The following is a 17,811-nucleotide window of genomic DNA, read 5'->3' as shown; positions in this document are numbered from 1 at the left end:
CATATTTACTAGCCAGGCAAAATTGGATCCCTTATTGACAAGCTGGGTGACAGCAAAGGAGAATTTGAAATTCTACAGTTTAAGTTCGAAACATCGTCTCTCCACTCTGTCTGTAATACACTTCTTAGCCCAGAGGATTCTGATATGAGTATTGACAAACTCCATATATATAGTAGTGTGTTGATGTGATCACTCCTAGGAATGGAAGGGACACAAGACACAGGGATTTTGTGAAAATTAAATTTTCTTTAACCAAATGTATTTCCATGGAGGCTTTGAGTAAGATGATGAAAATCAGGAGAACGAGACGTTGGGTGAACATCTAGTTCCATCTGGTTGATTCGTGACTGGAACTTCTGATAGGATTCTTCCAACTCCTATAAGGCAAGCATACAAAGAGCGTGAAACATCCTACTACAAACAACCAAGCCATGTGGCAGCCGTACTCTGGTATGTCTCAAAACACTGAGGTGTACATGAAACATAATTTAGCTAACACAAGACAGTTGTTAAACAAACCTTGGCTTCCTTTTCCAGCCGATCAAATAGTTCCTTGCTCTGAGCTATCATAACCACAGTGCTACTGGTTTCGTCCATAACTGAGTCTGTTAGAGGTGTTCTATCACCTTCCTGTTGAGTTTTAAGTCCTGCCGGGGAATCGCTTTCGCTTGGTAAGGACTCTATGCTGGTGGTTTGATTATCGAAACATCGAGTCATTGAGGTGATTATGATCAGCTCATATTGAACAAGCTTTAAGATGTGGAGTGACGACAAAATATCGATAAATCCTATTCACTGTTTTGAAAAATTTTGCGTGGTGACGATGACTCTGGAAATTAATCCTCTTTTCAAGGTTTTTTGTAGCAGTTTACATCTCGTTTACGGTAGTTTCAATATATGATACTTTTTTTTAATCAATGTTGTCATTAGGTCAGTAGATCCAAGTAAAGATGTTATATTGTTAAAGTAACTTCGGTTCACGGTATGGATTAAAAAAAAAAAACATTAATTTAGTTGTCTTTTTATTTATTGAATTATTTAATAGCTTCGCCGACCGGCAGGAACACCACAACAACTTGCGCTAATTACTGCGGGCCCAGTAAACCCAACCATCCCACCCCAGGGGAGGACATCCATCACACAGTAATCTCGTGCGTGGGAAATTAACGTCTCCTACCCCTAAGCCTACAGGAGACGGGACCTCCATTTCTTGATGTTATAGAAAGGTAGCAAACTCTTCTCAATTATTTTAAGACCCTGAGAGTTGGTCCGGCCGGGTCTCGAACCCTCGACCTCCCGCACAACAGTCCAGCGCTCTATCCATTGAGCTAACCGCCGCTAGAGGAAAACTGAGCCTGGAGGAACAGATAATACCCAAGAACAAATATACGAGCATGTTTTCGTGTGTTGATTATCCTTCAAATATTTTGCAACGTGCGTGAAAACATGTTCCCTCGAAGCTCACAATTTTTTCTCGAACTTCGCTCTCGAAAGACTATTCGCATCTCGGAACACATAATGTCCGCAGATAAATATCCCTGCATATTTTCGCGCGAAATGGTGGCTATTGCTTATATAAAGATACTAATAATAATAACGCTCGCTCATATAACGCTCAGCAACGGGGAACAGCGTCGTATTGCTCAAAACACGACTAAATTTATGAGGTAACCTCCCCTAAGTGTGCATTTTGCAGTTTGTTTTACCATAGGCTTTATAGAAAGTTTGGCGGAAATATGGAGTAATATTCAGTTTTGCCTTAAGAAAAACCTTATCTCAGAACGTTACCATCTGTAACAAAATTATGCCAAATGGTTATCGCCCATTGGGTAACGCTGGTTTGGAATATTAAAATGAAGTCTGGCGTAGGTTCTGTTTACCAAAATTTCAAGGGATGGGAGATGGAACTGTAACATGCCGTCGATTTCTGGGTCCCTTTTTTTTGGAAACTCTTCCCACAATTCTGTCCACTTCTTTCGTGTAAACAAGGCTGATCAAGACTCGCGCAAATGGGTATCAAAGCGAAATGTGGAGCGTCGGCATTACATGTAAAAAATGTTTGGTTTTAACTTTTTCTGTCTAATAATGACTTCATGTATATTATTATTGGGAAAAAATCAAACTCTTGCGAACGCGGGCCCAGGAGCGCATACACCAGTAAAATGAAACAATAGCAATAGCAGGAAGAAATACGATCCTCTTCCGTTACAAAACATAACTCCTCTGAGAAAATGAGAACAAAGCATCATTAGCGACCTGTACCTTATTGTTACCATTTACTTTGTTCTAACAACAGAGCTCCGAACTAGTTGTACTTAACTAGTTGTACTTAACTAGTTGTACTTAACTAGTTGTACTTAACTAGTTGTACTCTAACACGGTTAGACTTACCAAGGAATGGAGTTTGCTCTTCTTCTGCCAAGTTCCACGTCGAGTACTGAAATGGCAAACAGGTCAAAAACAAACAAACAAAAATACATACCTTATTACAAAGATAATTTAAAAGAATCCTGAACGAGGAGGTTGGTGTGATATCTATCTCATTCGTAATTGCAGCATCCGTCTGTCTCACTCCAATTTCCACTTCCGCAGTTTTAAGTCTCACCTTAGATTTCATTAAACTTCACTGCATTGTTCTCAAAAATATCCATTGAACAACTTGTGAATTAATTCACTAGTTTTAAAGTAATCTGTATTATCTGTGACAGTAATAATCAATGTATAAATAATACCTTGCTGAGTTTGTTGTAAAGTAAGTTTTAAGTCAGCTATCTCTTGATTTAGCGCCGACTGACTCATCGTCGTTTCCTCATACAGCTGTTGATACTTAAGCCGCTTCTGACACTACAGGTGAAACGAAAAAAAATACATCAAGACAACACTGCATCCGAACAAATCAAACACCCACTCAACAAGTCATACTTTAAATTAAATTTCTTTAAAAATGTTGGAAAATATTATCGTGCTTAAAATAAAAAATACACTCCAAAAACAATACAATACCTACTCCACCATTAGAAAGTATCTGTGAGATTAGGACAATGATCGTGTTTTGAGTACGCTTGACATTCTTTAGAGGAAATGTGGCCAAAATCAAACATTTTCAAAATATGGTGGCTACTGCCAAAAAATCGATTCGGCTCATATTCTCAAGTTAGGTAGGCCCTATGACAAAGCACTATATACTTCGTTTGGCTGAATATCGATTTATTTTCGAGAAAATCGACAAAAGCTGAATTTCGTCCAAATGCCGCTTTTGAAGCTCAAAATTTCAGACGAATCTCGGAGCGTCGCGCCACGAATTGAAAACACTTGGCCCGATAAAAACTACCAAATCTTGAAAAACAACATCAATACATAATTAGACAGCAATTTGAGCAATTCTTGATCATTACACAACGTAATTGAAGTTATCCGACCTTCTTCTAACAAGATTAAAAATAGGTCAAAGGCAACCTGTTATACAACGTGCAATGTACAATGTTATACAATGTACAATGTACAAAACTATGTGCTATACAAAATCATCGACTGAAAATCTGGCTTTTGGAAGGTGAAGTGTGGTTCTTTTTTATCTCCAAAGATTTTTTGGGGAAATGATTCAGTGCGATTTAATCAAATTTTAAAGTTGGCTAAAATGAGCCGATTTGACGATACCGTCAGTTATTCGAAAATGTACACATTCACACGCAAACTCGATTGTTTCGCATTTTACATCCAATCTACAGCTTATTTGGGGAATAATTCAGGGCGATTTAATCAAATTTTAAAGTTGGATAAAATGAGTTGATTTGACGGTGCCGTCAGTTATTCGAAAATGCACTTATTCACACGCAAACTCGACTGTTTCGCATTTTACATCCAATCTACAGCTTATTTATTATAATATCATCTTACCGTCCACATTGCTGTACCACAAAAGGGGATTGCAGTCCTGAAATTGTTGCATTGCTACCATAATAGCGTTATAACTTGTCAGGATAGTCAACACCTGATAATGATTGTTTACAAGGCGTATCTCAGGGTTTCTCTCTTTCCATTTCGTTGAAAAGGAGGCTGTCATTACTTCGCGTAAGAGATCTTTGTTTAAATATAAGCCTTTAACTAAACCGCGAACCAAATGTTGGCGAAATGTTGCTAGTTCAGAAACATGTTTCTCGTGTGCGGAATAACGCTAATTATTCAAAATTAGGGTCCACAGAAATCGACAACTCTGCAAAAGTACAACTTTGGACTGTGAAGCACGTGGTTACAGGAACTAAGGTCGAGTGTTACATTTATTTTGTAAATTATTGTTTAGGTTGATAAAGCTCACTTTTAGGACAAAAAGAACGAAAGATAAACCTAGTTCGGTGATTAAAACCTCTGCTTGCTACAATACTACTGTATTTTAATGTTGATAAGTTTTCAACTTCCCTGCACTCTTACTAAATTTTCTTCTGTTGACGGTATGTAATGTTCAAAATGAGTTACAGTCAAACCTACCAAATGAAATTCAGAGGGGTGTTTTGATCGTTAATCGCTGAAACCACACTGAGTATCTATAGAAACACTTGGTGCTTACTTTGTGTAAGAAGGAACCGGTCGAGATGACAATTGCCTCGAGTAGAGGTAAGGATTTTAATCGTATTTGTTTCCTCTTCCTTACTATTTTAATCTCTATTGATTGTTTTGATTAATTACAGAAATGACCTTGAAACTGGCATTTTCGTTTACTAATTGCAGAGAAATTAAAAGATGTGAACTCTGTAACAGCATTGCGTGTTGTTCTCCTCATAAGGATATCTGCTGCTCGTTCAAAACTATGGTAAGAGTATACTGCGACTTCGACAGACGATCCAGAAAACGGGAAACAGTAATTATACCTCTTCTTGCCTGTTCAAGGCGTATTTAGAGCAATTCCGCTAGTCTCGGTTTTTCCAGGGCCAAAAGACGAAGTTGAACTAGTTCTTAGCCGAGCAGCCATATTCTCTCCTCCTGCTGACATACATTCCATGACAATTTGTCCCTCGCTTAGTGCAAAGCTTGGTTTGGGGTGAACGAGAGGCTCTAGTTCGAGGCGCAGAGTTCCTACTGATATATCAAACCATGCTCAATAATATATCGCCATATGATGCATTGATTGGCTTTGGACTTCTATAAGAAGTAGTCATTCACTTCTTAAATCAATTATCTTGGAAGGAAGGATTTAAGGAGATAGGCACAACGTGGGTTTGTTTACTTTTTTTTTTTTGGTTAAATCTAGATATCAATCTTTTCCCGATGGGCGAGAACATTCTGGTCTGACCAGACAACAGGCTTATGTTAAATTTTTCATTACGCATCAGCCACACTCTATAATATTTCGCCATATAATGCATTGATGGCTTTGGACCCGACCATATTTGAGGGGGATAGATCACTACTTGGCTACCTTCTTGGGCAAGAATACTAAATAACTAACTAGTTGAATTGATTTTTCAAAGCCACTGTTTTCAAAATGCAAGTATTTGATGTAGGTATACCGACTCGCACTCGAGTCTGCTGTGTCAGCTGGTGCAATGATTACTCGAAGCGTTTCTTGAGTTCCGAGATACGCAGAAATGGTTTTATTTCCAGATTTGAGCTTTTTTTGGACCGCTGCCGGGAAAAGGTGGGTGTGAAAAATGTGAACGTGTTACCTGGGTCGAAATCTTACTACCAGCACGAGTAACTTAACAAAGCACAGTAGCTTCTGGAGAAGAAGTAGTATAAATATAAAGCTGTTGAATAAAGGCTGATAGTTTCTAAAGAAACTGTTTGGGGCTGCGTCGGGGGTAACGAAATAATTTGAATTTATCAACAAAGTTGAAATGGTAAATTGGCCACCGTTACGATTATAAAAGCTGACGTTTCGAGCGTTAGCCCTTCGTCGGAGCGAATGACGAAGGGCTATCGCTCGAAACGTCAGCTTTTATAATCGTAACGGTGGCCAATTTACCATTTCAACGTTGTTGATATATTTAAATATAAAGCTGTTGAACGTTGGCTTTTACAAACATTTCAGCGAAAGTTGTGGTTTTCTAGGTTTGACCCTTATAAAACTTCCTTTAAATGAACAAATATTCAAACACTACACTTTTCTTTGTCGCACATCTGCAGTGATGTATGGTGGGCTATGCCCTTTGCAGATCTTTCGCTCTTTTTTTGTCCCAAAATGAGCTTTATCCCCCGAAGTACCATGAAACATTCAATTATGATACATTAAATTATGATCGGAGTTAGATAATTGTTTGCTCCTGTTTCGTATATGTAATACACGACCTTAGTTCCTGTAGCCACGTGCTTCACAGTCCAATGTTTTATTTTTGCGTTTTATTTCAGTAGACCTCATTTTGAATTAATTAGCGTTATTCTGCACGCGAGGAACATGTTTCTGAACTAACAACAATCCGCTTACACTTGGCTCACGGTTCGGTTGTAGACTTATAATTAAACAGAGATCTCTTACACGAAGTATTTCAACGAAATGGGAATAGAGAAACCCCGAGATACGCTTTGTAAACAATCATTATCAGGATGCGCTGACTATCCTGCCAAGTTCTATTGCTATTGAGGGAGCAACGCAACAATTTTAGGACTCCAATCCCCTTTTGTGATACAGCAATATGGACGGTAAGATGATATTATGTTAAATAAGCTGTAGATTGGATGTAAAATGCGAAGCAATTGAGTTTGTGTGTGAATGTGAACATTTTCGAACAACTGACGGCACCGTCGAATCAGCTCATTTTATCCAACTTTAAAATTTGATTAAATCGCACTGAATCATTTCCCCAAAAAATCCTTTGGAGAACGAAAAGAATCACACTTGGCCTTCCAAAATCCAGATTTTCAGTCGATTATTTTGTATAGCACATAGTTAAATAACGGGTTACTTTTGACCTACTTTTAATCTTGTTAGAAGGTCGGTTAAATTCAATTAGATTGTGTGAATAAATGGTCAAGAATTGCTCAAATTGCTGTCAACATATGTACTGATGTTGTTTTTCAAGATTTGGTAGTTTTTATCGGTCCAAGTGTTTTCAATTCGTGGCGTGACGCTCCGAGATTTGTCTGAAATTTTGAGCTTCAAAAGCGGCATTTGGTCGAAATTCAATTATCGATTTTCTGGAAAATAAATCGATATTCAGCCAAACGAAGTATGCAGTGCTTTGTTTCACCACAAGGCCTACCTAACTTGAGAATATGAGCCAAATCGACTTTTTGGCTGTTGCCGCCAAATGTTTGACCGTTGGTAACATTCGCTCTTAAAATTCATCTGCGGACGCTGCCATTTTTTAAACTGCCCTGGAACCTGAGTTGAAACATCATTTAGCAACGGTATACACCCCATCACTAAAAAGTGCTCTCCCAAGGAGCGTTGACTGAATAACCGAAATTTACATTCTCCCTTTCCTTCATTCTATCTCTTAGCAATGTGCTTGAACAATTAGAACTACGCTAAATAACTCTAAGAAACATTAAATCTGGTGATCGAGGTGACCCCAATAATTACGGACCAACATCAGCAAAACTCTTGAGAGAGGTGTTCATATGCAAGTTTACAAATATACCTAATGGATAATGACATCCTCACTCCTAAACAATTTGGTTTCCACCCGATGAAGTCTACTAATGTCGCACTTGCTCACTTTTGCGACACTGTATTAGGTAATATGAATGAAAGATGTATCACCGGCGCGGTCTTTCTGGACCTGGCTAAAGCATTTGACACTGTTGACCATCAGCGACTCCTTCTCAAACTCTACTCAATTGGGTTTTCCAATCACTCAGTCGAGTGGTTTAATTCGTACCTGGAAAACCGTTGCCAAGTTACAGCTGTTGGAAATGTTCATTCCTCTAGTAAGTCGGTACCTGTTGGTGTTCCGCAAGGAAGCATCCTCGGACCTTTGTTGTTTCTTATTTATGTTAATGATTTACCATCTTGTTTACGTGAATGTGACTTAACGTTATATGCTGACGATACCGTTATTTATGTTTCAGCGAAGGATGCTGCTACCCTTGAGGTCCGGCTAAATGCCGATCTACATTTTATTAGCAAGTGGTTTTTTGAAAATCTCCTTACCCTTAATGAAAGAAAATGCAAATTTGTCTTGTTTGGTAGTACCCATAAACTTCAATCTTTTCAGAATTTTTCTCTTTGCATTAATGACTATAACTTAGAAAGAACTGACTCTTTTAAGTATAGTATAATAATAATAATTTAATATTTATATTGCGCAAATTAACATGTGGATATGATCAAATGCGCATCACAACACTTTTCGAGGGACTTTGGCCGGACTGCATCAGCAGTTCACAAACAATCGAAGGAAACTTATTTGAAGATGCCCCCCCCCCCCCCATAGCCCATTTCCGAATTACCCTTGGCCTCATTTTCAAAACGAGTCCTGGTGCTCATCCTTTCATACGATAATAAGTTTTAATTCACATGCAAATTAAACTCATTTTCACAAGTGGTTGAGCACCAGGCCTCGTTTTAAAAAAGAGACCAAGAGTAATACGGAAATGGGCTATTCCCAGCGAACAGGCCAGACCACATCACAGTAATCTCGTGAGTAGGTTCTTTAACGTCCCCTGCCTAACCAAAATAACCAATTAATAGATGCAGGAAACGGGACCTACAGTTTATTCGTCCTTATCCGAGAAGACTAGAATGTCTATCCATTTCTTGATATTATAGAAAGGTAGAGCATTCTCCTCAGTTATTTTAAGACCTTGAGTGTTGGTCCAGCCGGGGCTCGAACCATCGACCTCGACCTCCCGCACAACAGTCCAGCGAGCTAACCGGGAGGCGGTTGTTACAATCAGTCAAAATATGACTTGGCAAGATCACGTTTCTTCGGTTGTCAACAAAGTCAATCAACGCCTTGGTGTCCTGAGGAGTAAAGCAGATGCTACAACTCCAATCCCGTCTAACTCTCTACAATAGTCTCATCCTTCCCTTGTTTGATTATGGTGACATTGTTTGGGGTGATAGGAACAACTCCACTCTCATGGAAAATCTTCAGATTCTTCAAAATAAAGCTGCTAAGATAATTCTTGATCGCCATCCACATGACTCGGCGTCCGAAGCTCTTGATTCTCTTGGTTGGAAGCCACTGCATCTCAGGCGACGTTTCCATCGTTGTACAACGATCTTCAAGTGTTTGAATGGTCTTATTGACTTTGATTTTAATTTTGTTAGAAATAACATAATTACAACACGCGTTCCACAGACGATTTTCATTTACCTCGCGTAAGAACAAACTGGGGCAAACAACGTTTTACGCTTCAGAGCGTCGTAGACTTGAACTCTTTAAGTCAAGATATAAGTGACACCGCTGTACTTTCTTACTATAAATCTAAGCTTAAACATGCATTTTAGTTAAACATGCATTATCGACTGGAAGTAGGTTTCTATTCTTATCTAGTTCTAGCTTAGATTTTGAATCGTTATTGTAATTCTTTTGTAGCATATGCAGGGCCTCACTGAAAAGCACCTTTTGGTGAAGTGGGCTTCCTGTTAAAATATTGTTATTGTTTATTATTATCATTATTATTATTATTATTATTATTATTATTATTATTATTATTATTACAAAGCGTCAGGCTGTCAAACATGGAAAAGCTGAAGAACTTTCAGAGATTGCAGATAATCTAAAACAAATTGTTTCACGGAAGACCAAGCGAGCTCTAGAACTAGCGCAAGAAAAAGGCTCCTCTGTATGGCTCACAGTTCTTCCCCTTCAAGAACATGGTTTCAACCTTAGCAAGAGAGAGTTTCGCGATGCTGTTTAATTACGCTATGATTGGCCATTCGATGACATTCCATCAGTGTGTGCGTGTGGGGAAAGCTTCACAGTAGACCACGCAATGATTTGCAAACGAGGGGGCTTTGTTATCCAACGGCATAATGAGTTGAGAGACCTCGAGGCCGATCTTTTGAGTATAGTGAGTACCGATGTCGAGGTCGAGCCAGTTCTCCAAGACATCACTGAAGAACAACTCAGCAGAGGGTCTAATAGAGCACAAGACGCAAGATTGGACGTTCGCGCACGTGGCTTCTGGGATCCCCAGAGCTCGGCATTCTTCGATGTGAGGGTTTGCCACTCTAATGCCGAGTCTTACAAGGACCAGGAACCACAGCAGATTTATCGCATCCATGAAAACGACAAGAAGCGGCTGTACTCAAGGAGAGTGGTGGATGTTGAGTATGGCTCGTTCACGCCGCTTGTATTTACAAATACGTAAGGGATGGGGATGGAACTTATAAGATACCACAGCCGATTAGCCGAGCTGATAGCCGCCAAGAAAGGGGAACGATACTCCCAAACAATGTCCTGGATCTGAGCAAAGACATCCTTTGCCCTCCTTCGGTCGGCCTTAGTTTGCCTTTGAGGGGTGAAGTGAAGAGGGGTGAAGTTTGCCTTTCGCGGGTGAAGTGCCGCGCTGCGTATGACTATAATAATTATGACGTTGAAATCGCAACTGCCGAGGGAGCCATTGACATTGTTTAATGCTTTTTAGCAGCCTTGTATATAGGGTTCTAGATTTGCCATTCACCTTTCCCTTTTCTGTATAGTTTTAGACATGCTTTTACTTATCAGATTATTAGACTTTGAATCTGTACAGATTTGACTCCGTTATTTATAGTTTTCTAGATCGTTTTTAACGCTGTTAATATTTTGTATTGTAGAGGATTTTATGGAAATTATTGCTAAATAAAGATTATTATTACATTTATTATTATTATAATTATTATTATTATTATTATTATTATTATATGGGCTGATAGCATTCCTGACCACGATTATAATAAACAGAACAGCAAAAGAAGAGAGAAGAACTAAGTTTTGTTTTACAAGACATACTATGTACCACCAGTAATGCTACAGCTATACCTCCTCATCCAGTTTGGATTCCATCTTTGTTTTATAATCTTTCCAAGACTTTTCCTTAGACTTGGTGGTTTTCTCCATTTGACTTAACTGATCTCGCAGATGTAGCTGTCAAAATAATAGAGAATTAGCCCAGGTATAATTGGCAAAATACCAGAAACTGTATTAATTGTTCTCATATGGTCTCTTGACCTTTCATATAGATAAATGAAATAACTTTATAACAAATGTAGGTCATACCAAGTCTGCAGCAGACTCCACTGATTTTTTTCTCAATTCACTGACTATTCTTTGGTTTTCTGGGAGAGTTAAATAATAAATGTGTGATACACATTAACCATTAAGACTTTCTCACTGAAAGAATACCCAAAATGAACACGAAAAAACCATTAACACTTTTTCGCTAAAAAATAATACCCAACTGAACAGAAAAAACTCTACCTTTCTCTTCTTCTTCATATCTTAACAAGTTTCTGCGAAAGGTGAAATAAGAATGATTCAGTTTGTAACAAGTTGGCCTCACTGAACAGAGGCACTGCGTATATGAATTAAGTTAGTCATATTCAGTGCATAATCTCAGTGCCTTACTTCTCAAAAAATTTTCCAATTAAACGGGATATCATTTGGAGAAAGCTTAATCAAGGTCCTCCATGTGCTGCATTGTAGCAGTCAGAATGAGAAAACCGGATTATTTCATTGATATGTCAGTCGATCAATTTGGTCATATCAAAATTGTTCAGGTGATAAAGACCAATAGAACTGAGTCAAACCTGTCTTACCTTTTGTTCAGGTGATAAAGACCAATAGAACTGAGTCAAACTTGTCTTACCTTTTGTTCAGGTGGTAAAGACCAATAGAACTGAGTCAAACCTGTCTCACCTTTTCAACATTGCATTCTCCTTAGCAAGAGCATCCTCCCTTTCCTTGATCGCCTCAACGTCCTTTTTCAAATAAAGTTTACGTTTTCTTTTGATATTTTCAACAGAAAGAGTTAGTTATCTAAGGCGAAAAAAAACCACTTTGTTCAAAGATTTTCCTCAAGTCACTAACCTCGCTGAGTTTTTCAGTCATTGTTTCCTTTTTCTGGAGAGCTAAAGAAAGTTGTGACTTGTTATTATTAAGTTGAATCTGCGGAAGAAATAGAGCAGTTTTTAAATATGTAGCAAAGCTTTTGTGGAAGCTAGCGCTTCGACAAACTTGAATAAAAATTCATTTACACAAGAAGAAAGGGCAAGATGTTCGTAAAGTGAAGCTGTAACCAGCAAAGGAAAGTAAATGGCAAAACATCCTTTGAGTTGAACTGTAACAATCAAAATATCCTACGTCTCCTACTGGTCAACAACTTCTGCATCAATGCCATTACCAGTACGTACATGTAAATTAAACAAATATCAAAGTAGAGTAAATTGGCTGTTCGTCTTTACTGGACATCAACATCAGCTGTTTTCTTTATTTGTTATTTTATCCCTCCCCATATTTTGCTTTGTACATCCAACACACCTGCAATTCTCTTAATTTTTCTTTGGTTCTTTGCAGTTCATCAGAGGCGTTTATATAAACACCTTGCTTCCTCTCAAAATCATCCAAATCTCCTGTGAACAGCAAGTTATTATCACTCGGTTAAAATCAAATGTTTAATTTGAAATGACCGCTTAATGCAGATTCCACAGATTAGGGGTATTACCAAAAAAACGATACACACTGCCACTTTATGCCATAACTGACAAATCAATGTGCAGAATCTCGCTCAAAAATACTACTTACTATGATACTGGGAGAGAAACAGGGATTAACAGTTACTTGAAAGATTATTCCTAGTTTTGTTTGAGTGGTTCCACTTCAAGTGACCGTTTGATACAGGTGGAAACAACACAAACAGGCCATTGGGACTTAATAGAGATGAGGGGAAACAAATTCGGGACAACCGACTGCTTTCTACAGGGTGACCAATGAATACGGTGCCGCTTATCATTAATAACAGGTATAACTATGTGTCACAAATCAAGTGACAGGAACTTTTCAATAGCTATATATAGATTTTTCACACTTCTGGGCTGAAACGAAAAACTAAATCTTAGTGTGATTGTACTGTAGGTCACAAAACCATGGCGACTAGTTAGCTATATTTCGGTTCCGGCCAGTGGTGTTCTACGGAAACGAGTCTCCAATTACTTATTTAAAGGTCACCTGTTCACGATATTAAAAAAATGTCTAAGTAGAAAAACGCTAAAAGGGAAAGAATAAACGAAAGCTCGGTGGTTTACTGAGCTAGCAGATGACCTTATATTCAATTGATTTTATTCTTAAAACACGCAAAACCGTGAAGTGCTCCCTTTGGTCACTCAGTAAACTGAGCAGCAAAACTGCGGATATCAGACACTCCATCACTAATTAGACTAACTGGTTCTCTTACAAAGTCCGACTAAACTCTAACAATCCCACCGAATCAGTAAGGTATTACTTTTGTTTCTGAAACTACAAACAACAACAGTTACTCAACTTCAAATACATAACTACATCATCGCCTTGTTGGAATGAACTTACGTTGCAGCTGTTTTTCTTTAAGCTCTAAAGTTTGTCTTCTGTCGTGAAATTCTTCTTCACATTTTAATTTGTACCTGAAAAACATGAAAGGCACACTAGGCATGAGGTGCAGGAATCAACGGTTTCAAATTTTGTTCTCGCGATCTTACTACATATAAATGTTATGAAAAAACACCTCGTATTTGTACAATGTGGACGGCGCGCGGATGAAAGCAGCGCTTTGGTTGTCAGTTCATTTGGAATTGAAACCGTGCGACCACCAAAAAAACATTTGAGAAATGAAACTACTTAACTGACTAAAAACAGAAAAATTTACTTTCCTCGAAATTGACAACCGTTTTTAATATTGAGGTTTCTTAGCTTTTCTCTTAACGAAGGTCCCGGCAACTTAACTTAAAGTTCTGAAAACTATACAATAAACTTAGTAGGGTTAAGTTGCCAAAAGCTGCTTCTCTATGTTTTAAATATTGATTTTTAAATATGGCTTTGGGTCTGTTAAGTTCCGCGGATTTGCCAAACCTCTGTGTAATGAGAAGGCCACTTTTGGAATAAAAACACTCAATTAAGCTGATAAGAGTCACTTACAACATGGTATATTAAAAACCTCTGAGTACACTACAACTATCACCACAGAAAAATGCTGTGTTGACGTTCGTCTAGTCTCGGTGATAGGAGTAAAACATGCGCCTTAACAAGATATTTGACATCATTAAATAAATTCCAGCTCAAAAACCTTTCATCAAGCATCAGGTTTACGCGGTCAGTATTATAGTCAAAAGTTACGGCCGCTGGAGTTGCGAATTAAGATACCTCTACCTCTTATTTACCTGACATGTATTATTGAATGGTCGCAGTCTTTGCGACCATGCAAGAGAGCAGCAAAAAATCCAAGTTACGTTAAGTGAGAAAAGTGTGTGTTTCTTCGCAACGGCGAGTGTTTCCATGTGATCCAGTTTGTACATTTTACAGAGCTCACCACCTTGGGTCACAACTTCTGCCAGTCCGTTGTCGTTATTCTATGTTTCAACATCTTAGCCTACTAACTACCTCCGCGCCATTCATTCTTATGAAATAAACTTTATATAAATCAAGGTATGAAGAAATAATAAGAATAGAGCACAGTTATCACGTCACCTCTGTACTTCTTCATTAAGTCTTCTATTATAGTTGGCCTCTGCATCTTCTAAAAGGGATTTCTTGATTTTTAGTTCTTGTGATAAAACATTTATCCTCTCTTCTTCGAGCTTTAATGTCCTGGGGCGGAAAAGAGAACCAAGTTAGTTTTAGCTGTATTTGTTCATGATCATCTAAAACTGGTTTAAAAAAAAGACACAATGATTGAAATGATCGTTTTACAGAACTGCTAAGTAAAGATTAAATGAGGAAGTACTCATGCAAAATATTACAATTTTTAAAGTGGGGATTTAGAAGTTTCCTTAAAATACATCAAAAGGTCATCAACCTACAACTGAATGTAGATTCGGGCACAACAACTGTTGGGACTACTCGACACAACTACTACTTACTTCGCTTTCATTTCCTGATTTAAATCAAACTCAGTTTCCCGCTGTTTGAGAGACAACATATCTTCCAGGAGTTTCTGTCGTTGCATATGTGCTTCTTCTTCCTGAAGCTAAGGAATTAAAAAGAAACACGACAAAGTAACATAGAAGAGAGTTGCAATTTTGCAGATTAGAAATAAGCCTACATACTTTAGGCACGATGAGATGTTAAAAAAAAACCTTGCAACAAAATGTTAGTGGGAGGAAAACACAATCGTCCATGAATAGGTTAACGTCTTTACATCCCCGTTGCCACCCAATACGATGATTCCTCTTTGGAGTTTAAATCCTGCAATTCAAAGTCAGATGGCGCGAAGCGCATAGGAGTATGTCCGAAAAGAACACTGAATCTTGCAACCTCCAAATGGATTATGATTATGATGTTTAACAGGGTGCCAACAAGGTTGTACACACGCCAGCCGAGTCCGCACCTGTTGTTGAGTGCTCAGTGACTGTAACTTTTCTCTTTCATCTGCTTTTAATTTCTCCGCCTTGGCTGCATATTTTTCCTCAAGCTAAAGAAAAACAAAATTACCGTTATTAATTAAACTGAGCTATTAAAGTTGTCACGCAAACACAGGCGTTGGAGATATTTCAGTGTACTGGTACTCAATCTAATAGCTTTATCCAGGTATCGTGGGCTTTATGAGCTTTAAATAAGGAGTTTTGAACATGAATAATCTACATTTTTTTGCAAACGGGGCAATCTGATGAGCTGCAACAACGGCTCTTTGTTGATCTTGGCGACTAGTTCCAACTTTTTCTTTATCTCCTTTCCAATATTTAGCAGAGTCCCACGATTTTCTGGTTTGGCAATATTCAATTGGTTTCGCAACTTAGTAGGAGACAAGGGAAATCATGTGCTCTCGATCAGGTGAAGACTGTGGTGATGCTGTAACCACTGCATTACAGGTATATTGCGACAAACCTTGATTTCAATAAAGCGTGGACGTACCTGTTTCCTAATAGTTAGGACTTCTCTTTGATATTTTTCCTTCTCCTCAAGCCTTACACGGGCTAGTTCTGTTGCTCTTATGTACCCAAGCTAACCATGTTTAACAAAGACCAGTATAAATCAGCATAAAGAGAACATAATTATTAGTCAAATTCTTAAATAGCTGGCGGCGCCCGTGGGCACTATTAAGCGAATTCTGTGTTCTGATTGGCCACCCGAGCTGGCAAGATGGGCTCTTCTTGCCCGCTCGGGATTTCCCGCTTTGATCTCGCGCAAGGAAAAAAGGGTGCGTGGAGTGGACTTAAAATATTCTCAACTTTTGGACAAAGATGTCGGCGATGAAGAAGCAAAAGCAGCAGAAGAAAGTCAAAACAAAGAAAACATAAACGAATCTCGTGGGTTATTGTGCCACACAAAATAAACCAGTCGCTCGAGGCTACCAGCTGGACCACACTATTGATCCGTCTCAGGTTTGTAACAAAATGGCAAAGTACATTGACTTCCGGTTGTGACAAATTATCATTAGCAATTCACATATAGTTTAATTTCTCACTCAGTTTGGGTACTTCTTGAAAACTAAACAAATAAATCAGAACCCTAACCTTAAATTTATTTCACTGGGTGCGTTACTACAAACTGTGTTGTTTGCTAACCAGCACTCAGTGTGGGTTGTTCATTATTCCATAATTATACTCCCACATTTTTCTTGCGCTTTTTGTGGACTCCAGAGTGAATTTGCCATTTTGAGAGTAAATTTGTTGTTGGAAGAAAATAGTGTTTGAACAGTCAGAGAGTTGTGGAATGACATATAATACAAACTGTACCTCCTCCTCAACCAGCTTTTTCTTGTCCTGTTCCCACTGTTTGTGTAATCCAAGCAGACGCTTTTCTGTCTGGGAACTCCACTTCTGATTTTCTGTCTGTAGATTTTTGAGGTACTCTCTTTCCACACTTTGCAGTTTATCCTCTGTGGAGGCAAAAAGTTAAAGATAGGAGCAATGATTTGCTTCCCGATGTTTCTCCTGTAAGTGCATTGTGCTTATGTACTATTTTATGAGCATATAGCAGTGTAATGATTTTTTCTTAAGATAGCTGTGCTTCTATCTTTAAATACCATTATGTGTGAATCATGAGTAATGTTAGCAATGTGAGCTGTACTACTGTTGCAGGCAATGCCACCACTGTAAGTAACAATTGTACTAGTAAGTAAGTAAGTAAGTAAGGACTTTATTTATAGAGGGGGACACGTAACAGCTGAAAAGCTGACAAACCTGTGGCCCTCTAACTAGATTATACAGCATTACAAAAGACTGATAAATAAATAAATATATAAATAATTACAAAATTTTATGATAGAAATAGCAGGATATATTAAACATATTCAGAAAGATAAAATTAATTTATAAAAAATTAAAATTAGATAATGTGCTATTGCTTAATATTGTTTCAAAGTTGTCCAGGTTTTTATATGAGCTTATAAAATGCTTTTTCACAGCTGTTTTGAATAGTTTTATACTAGGCTTATTTTTGATATCATGGGGAAGGCTGTTCCATAACTTAACTGCGTCAACACTGAATGCCTTGCCACCATCGTTATTTCTTAGGTATTTGGGACACACTAAATTTAAATTGCCATGTCTAATAGACCTATTGTGTACAGAACTGTTCGTCTTGAGCAAGTCTCTGATGTAAATCGGAACATCGCCTTTAAGGCTCTTAAAAATCATTGTACACTTATTTAGTTTGATTTCATCAAAAAAAGGCAACCAGCCTAGTTTACTAAAGTTTACAACACTTCTAGAATAAGAGTCCACTCCAAGAATTACTCGGGCAGCCCTTTTCTGTAACC

The 17,811-nt window shown here is 38.1% G+C and overlaps 1 protein-coding gene across 4 annotated transcripts in view; it reads right to left on the bottom strand.

Annotated features, from left to right (window-relative positions):
- Window positions 1–226: 226 nt before the first annotated feature.
- The window catches only part of LOC111324103 (centriole and centriolar satellite protein OFD1), a 71,703-nt gene continuing 54,118 nt past the window's right edge, over window positions 227–17,811 (bottom strand). For all 4 annotated transcript variants that reach the window (XM_088733543.1, XM_088733545.1, XM_022927596.2 and 1 more), the window contains 16 exons: window positions 16,787–16,929; window positions 15,963–16,052; window positions 15,439–15,522; window positions 14,972–15,078; window positions 14,580–14,699; window positions 13,446–13,519; window positions 12,402–12,493; window positions 11,952–12,029; window positions 11,781–11,842; window positions 11,343–11,374; window positions 11,142–11,200; window positions 10,905–11,009; window positions 2,733–2,844; window positions 2,392–2,437; window positions 520–685; window positions 227–377 (listed from right to left, as the gene is read on the bottom strand). In XM_088733543.1, the coding sequence (XP_088589669.1) occupies window positions 249–377; window positions 520–685; window positions 2,392–2,437; window positions 2,733–2,844; window positions 10,905–11,009; window positions 11,142–11,200; window positions 11,343–11,374; window positions 11,781–11,842; window positions 11,952–12,029; window positions 12,402–12,493; window positions 13,446–13,519; window positions 14,580–14,699; window positions 14,972–15,078; window positions 15,439–15,522; window positions 15,963–16,052; window positions 16,787–16,929 (1,499 nt within the window). In that variant the 3' untranslated portion in view covers window positions 227–248. The remainder of the gene's footprint in view (window positions 378–519; window positions 686–2,391; window positions 2,438–2,732; window positions 2,845–10,904; window positions 11,010–11,141; window positions 11,201–11,342; window positions 11,375–11,780; window positions 11,843–11,951; window positions 12,030–12,401; window positions 12,494–13,445; window positions 13,520–14,579; window positions 14,700–14,971; window positions 15,079–15,438; window positions 15,523–15,962; window positions 16,053–16,786; window positions 16,930–17,811) is intronic.

The sequence above is a fragment of the Stylophora pistillata genome, chromosome 9 (genome assembly GCF_964205215.1).
Source record: "Stylophora pistillata chromosome 9, jaStyPist1.2, whole genome shotgun sequence".
In the NCBI taxonomy this organism is placed as follows: domain Eukaryota; kingdom Metazoa; phylum Cnidaria; class Anthozoa; order Scleractinia; family Pocilloporidae; genus Stylophora; species Stylophora pistillata.
Note: the sequence above shows the minus strand (reverse complement) of the source record. Positions and strands in the feature narration are given on the sequence as shown.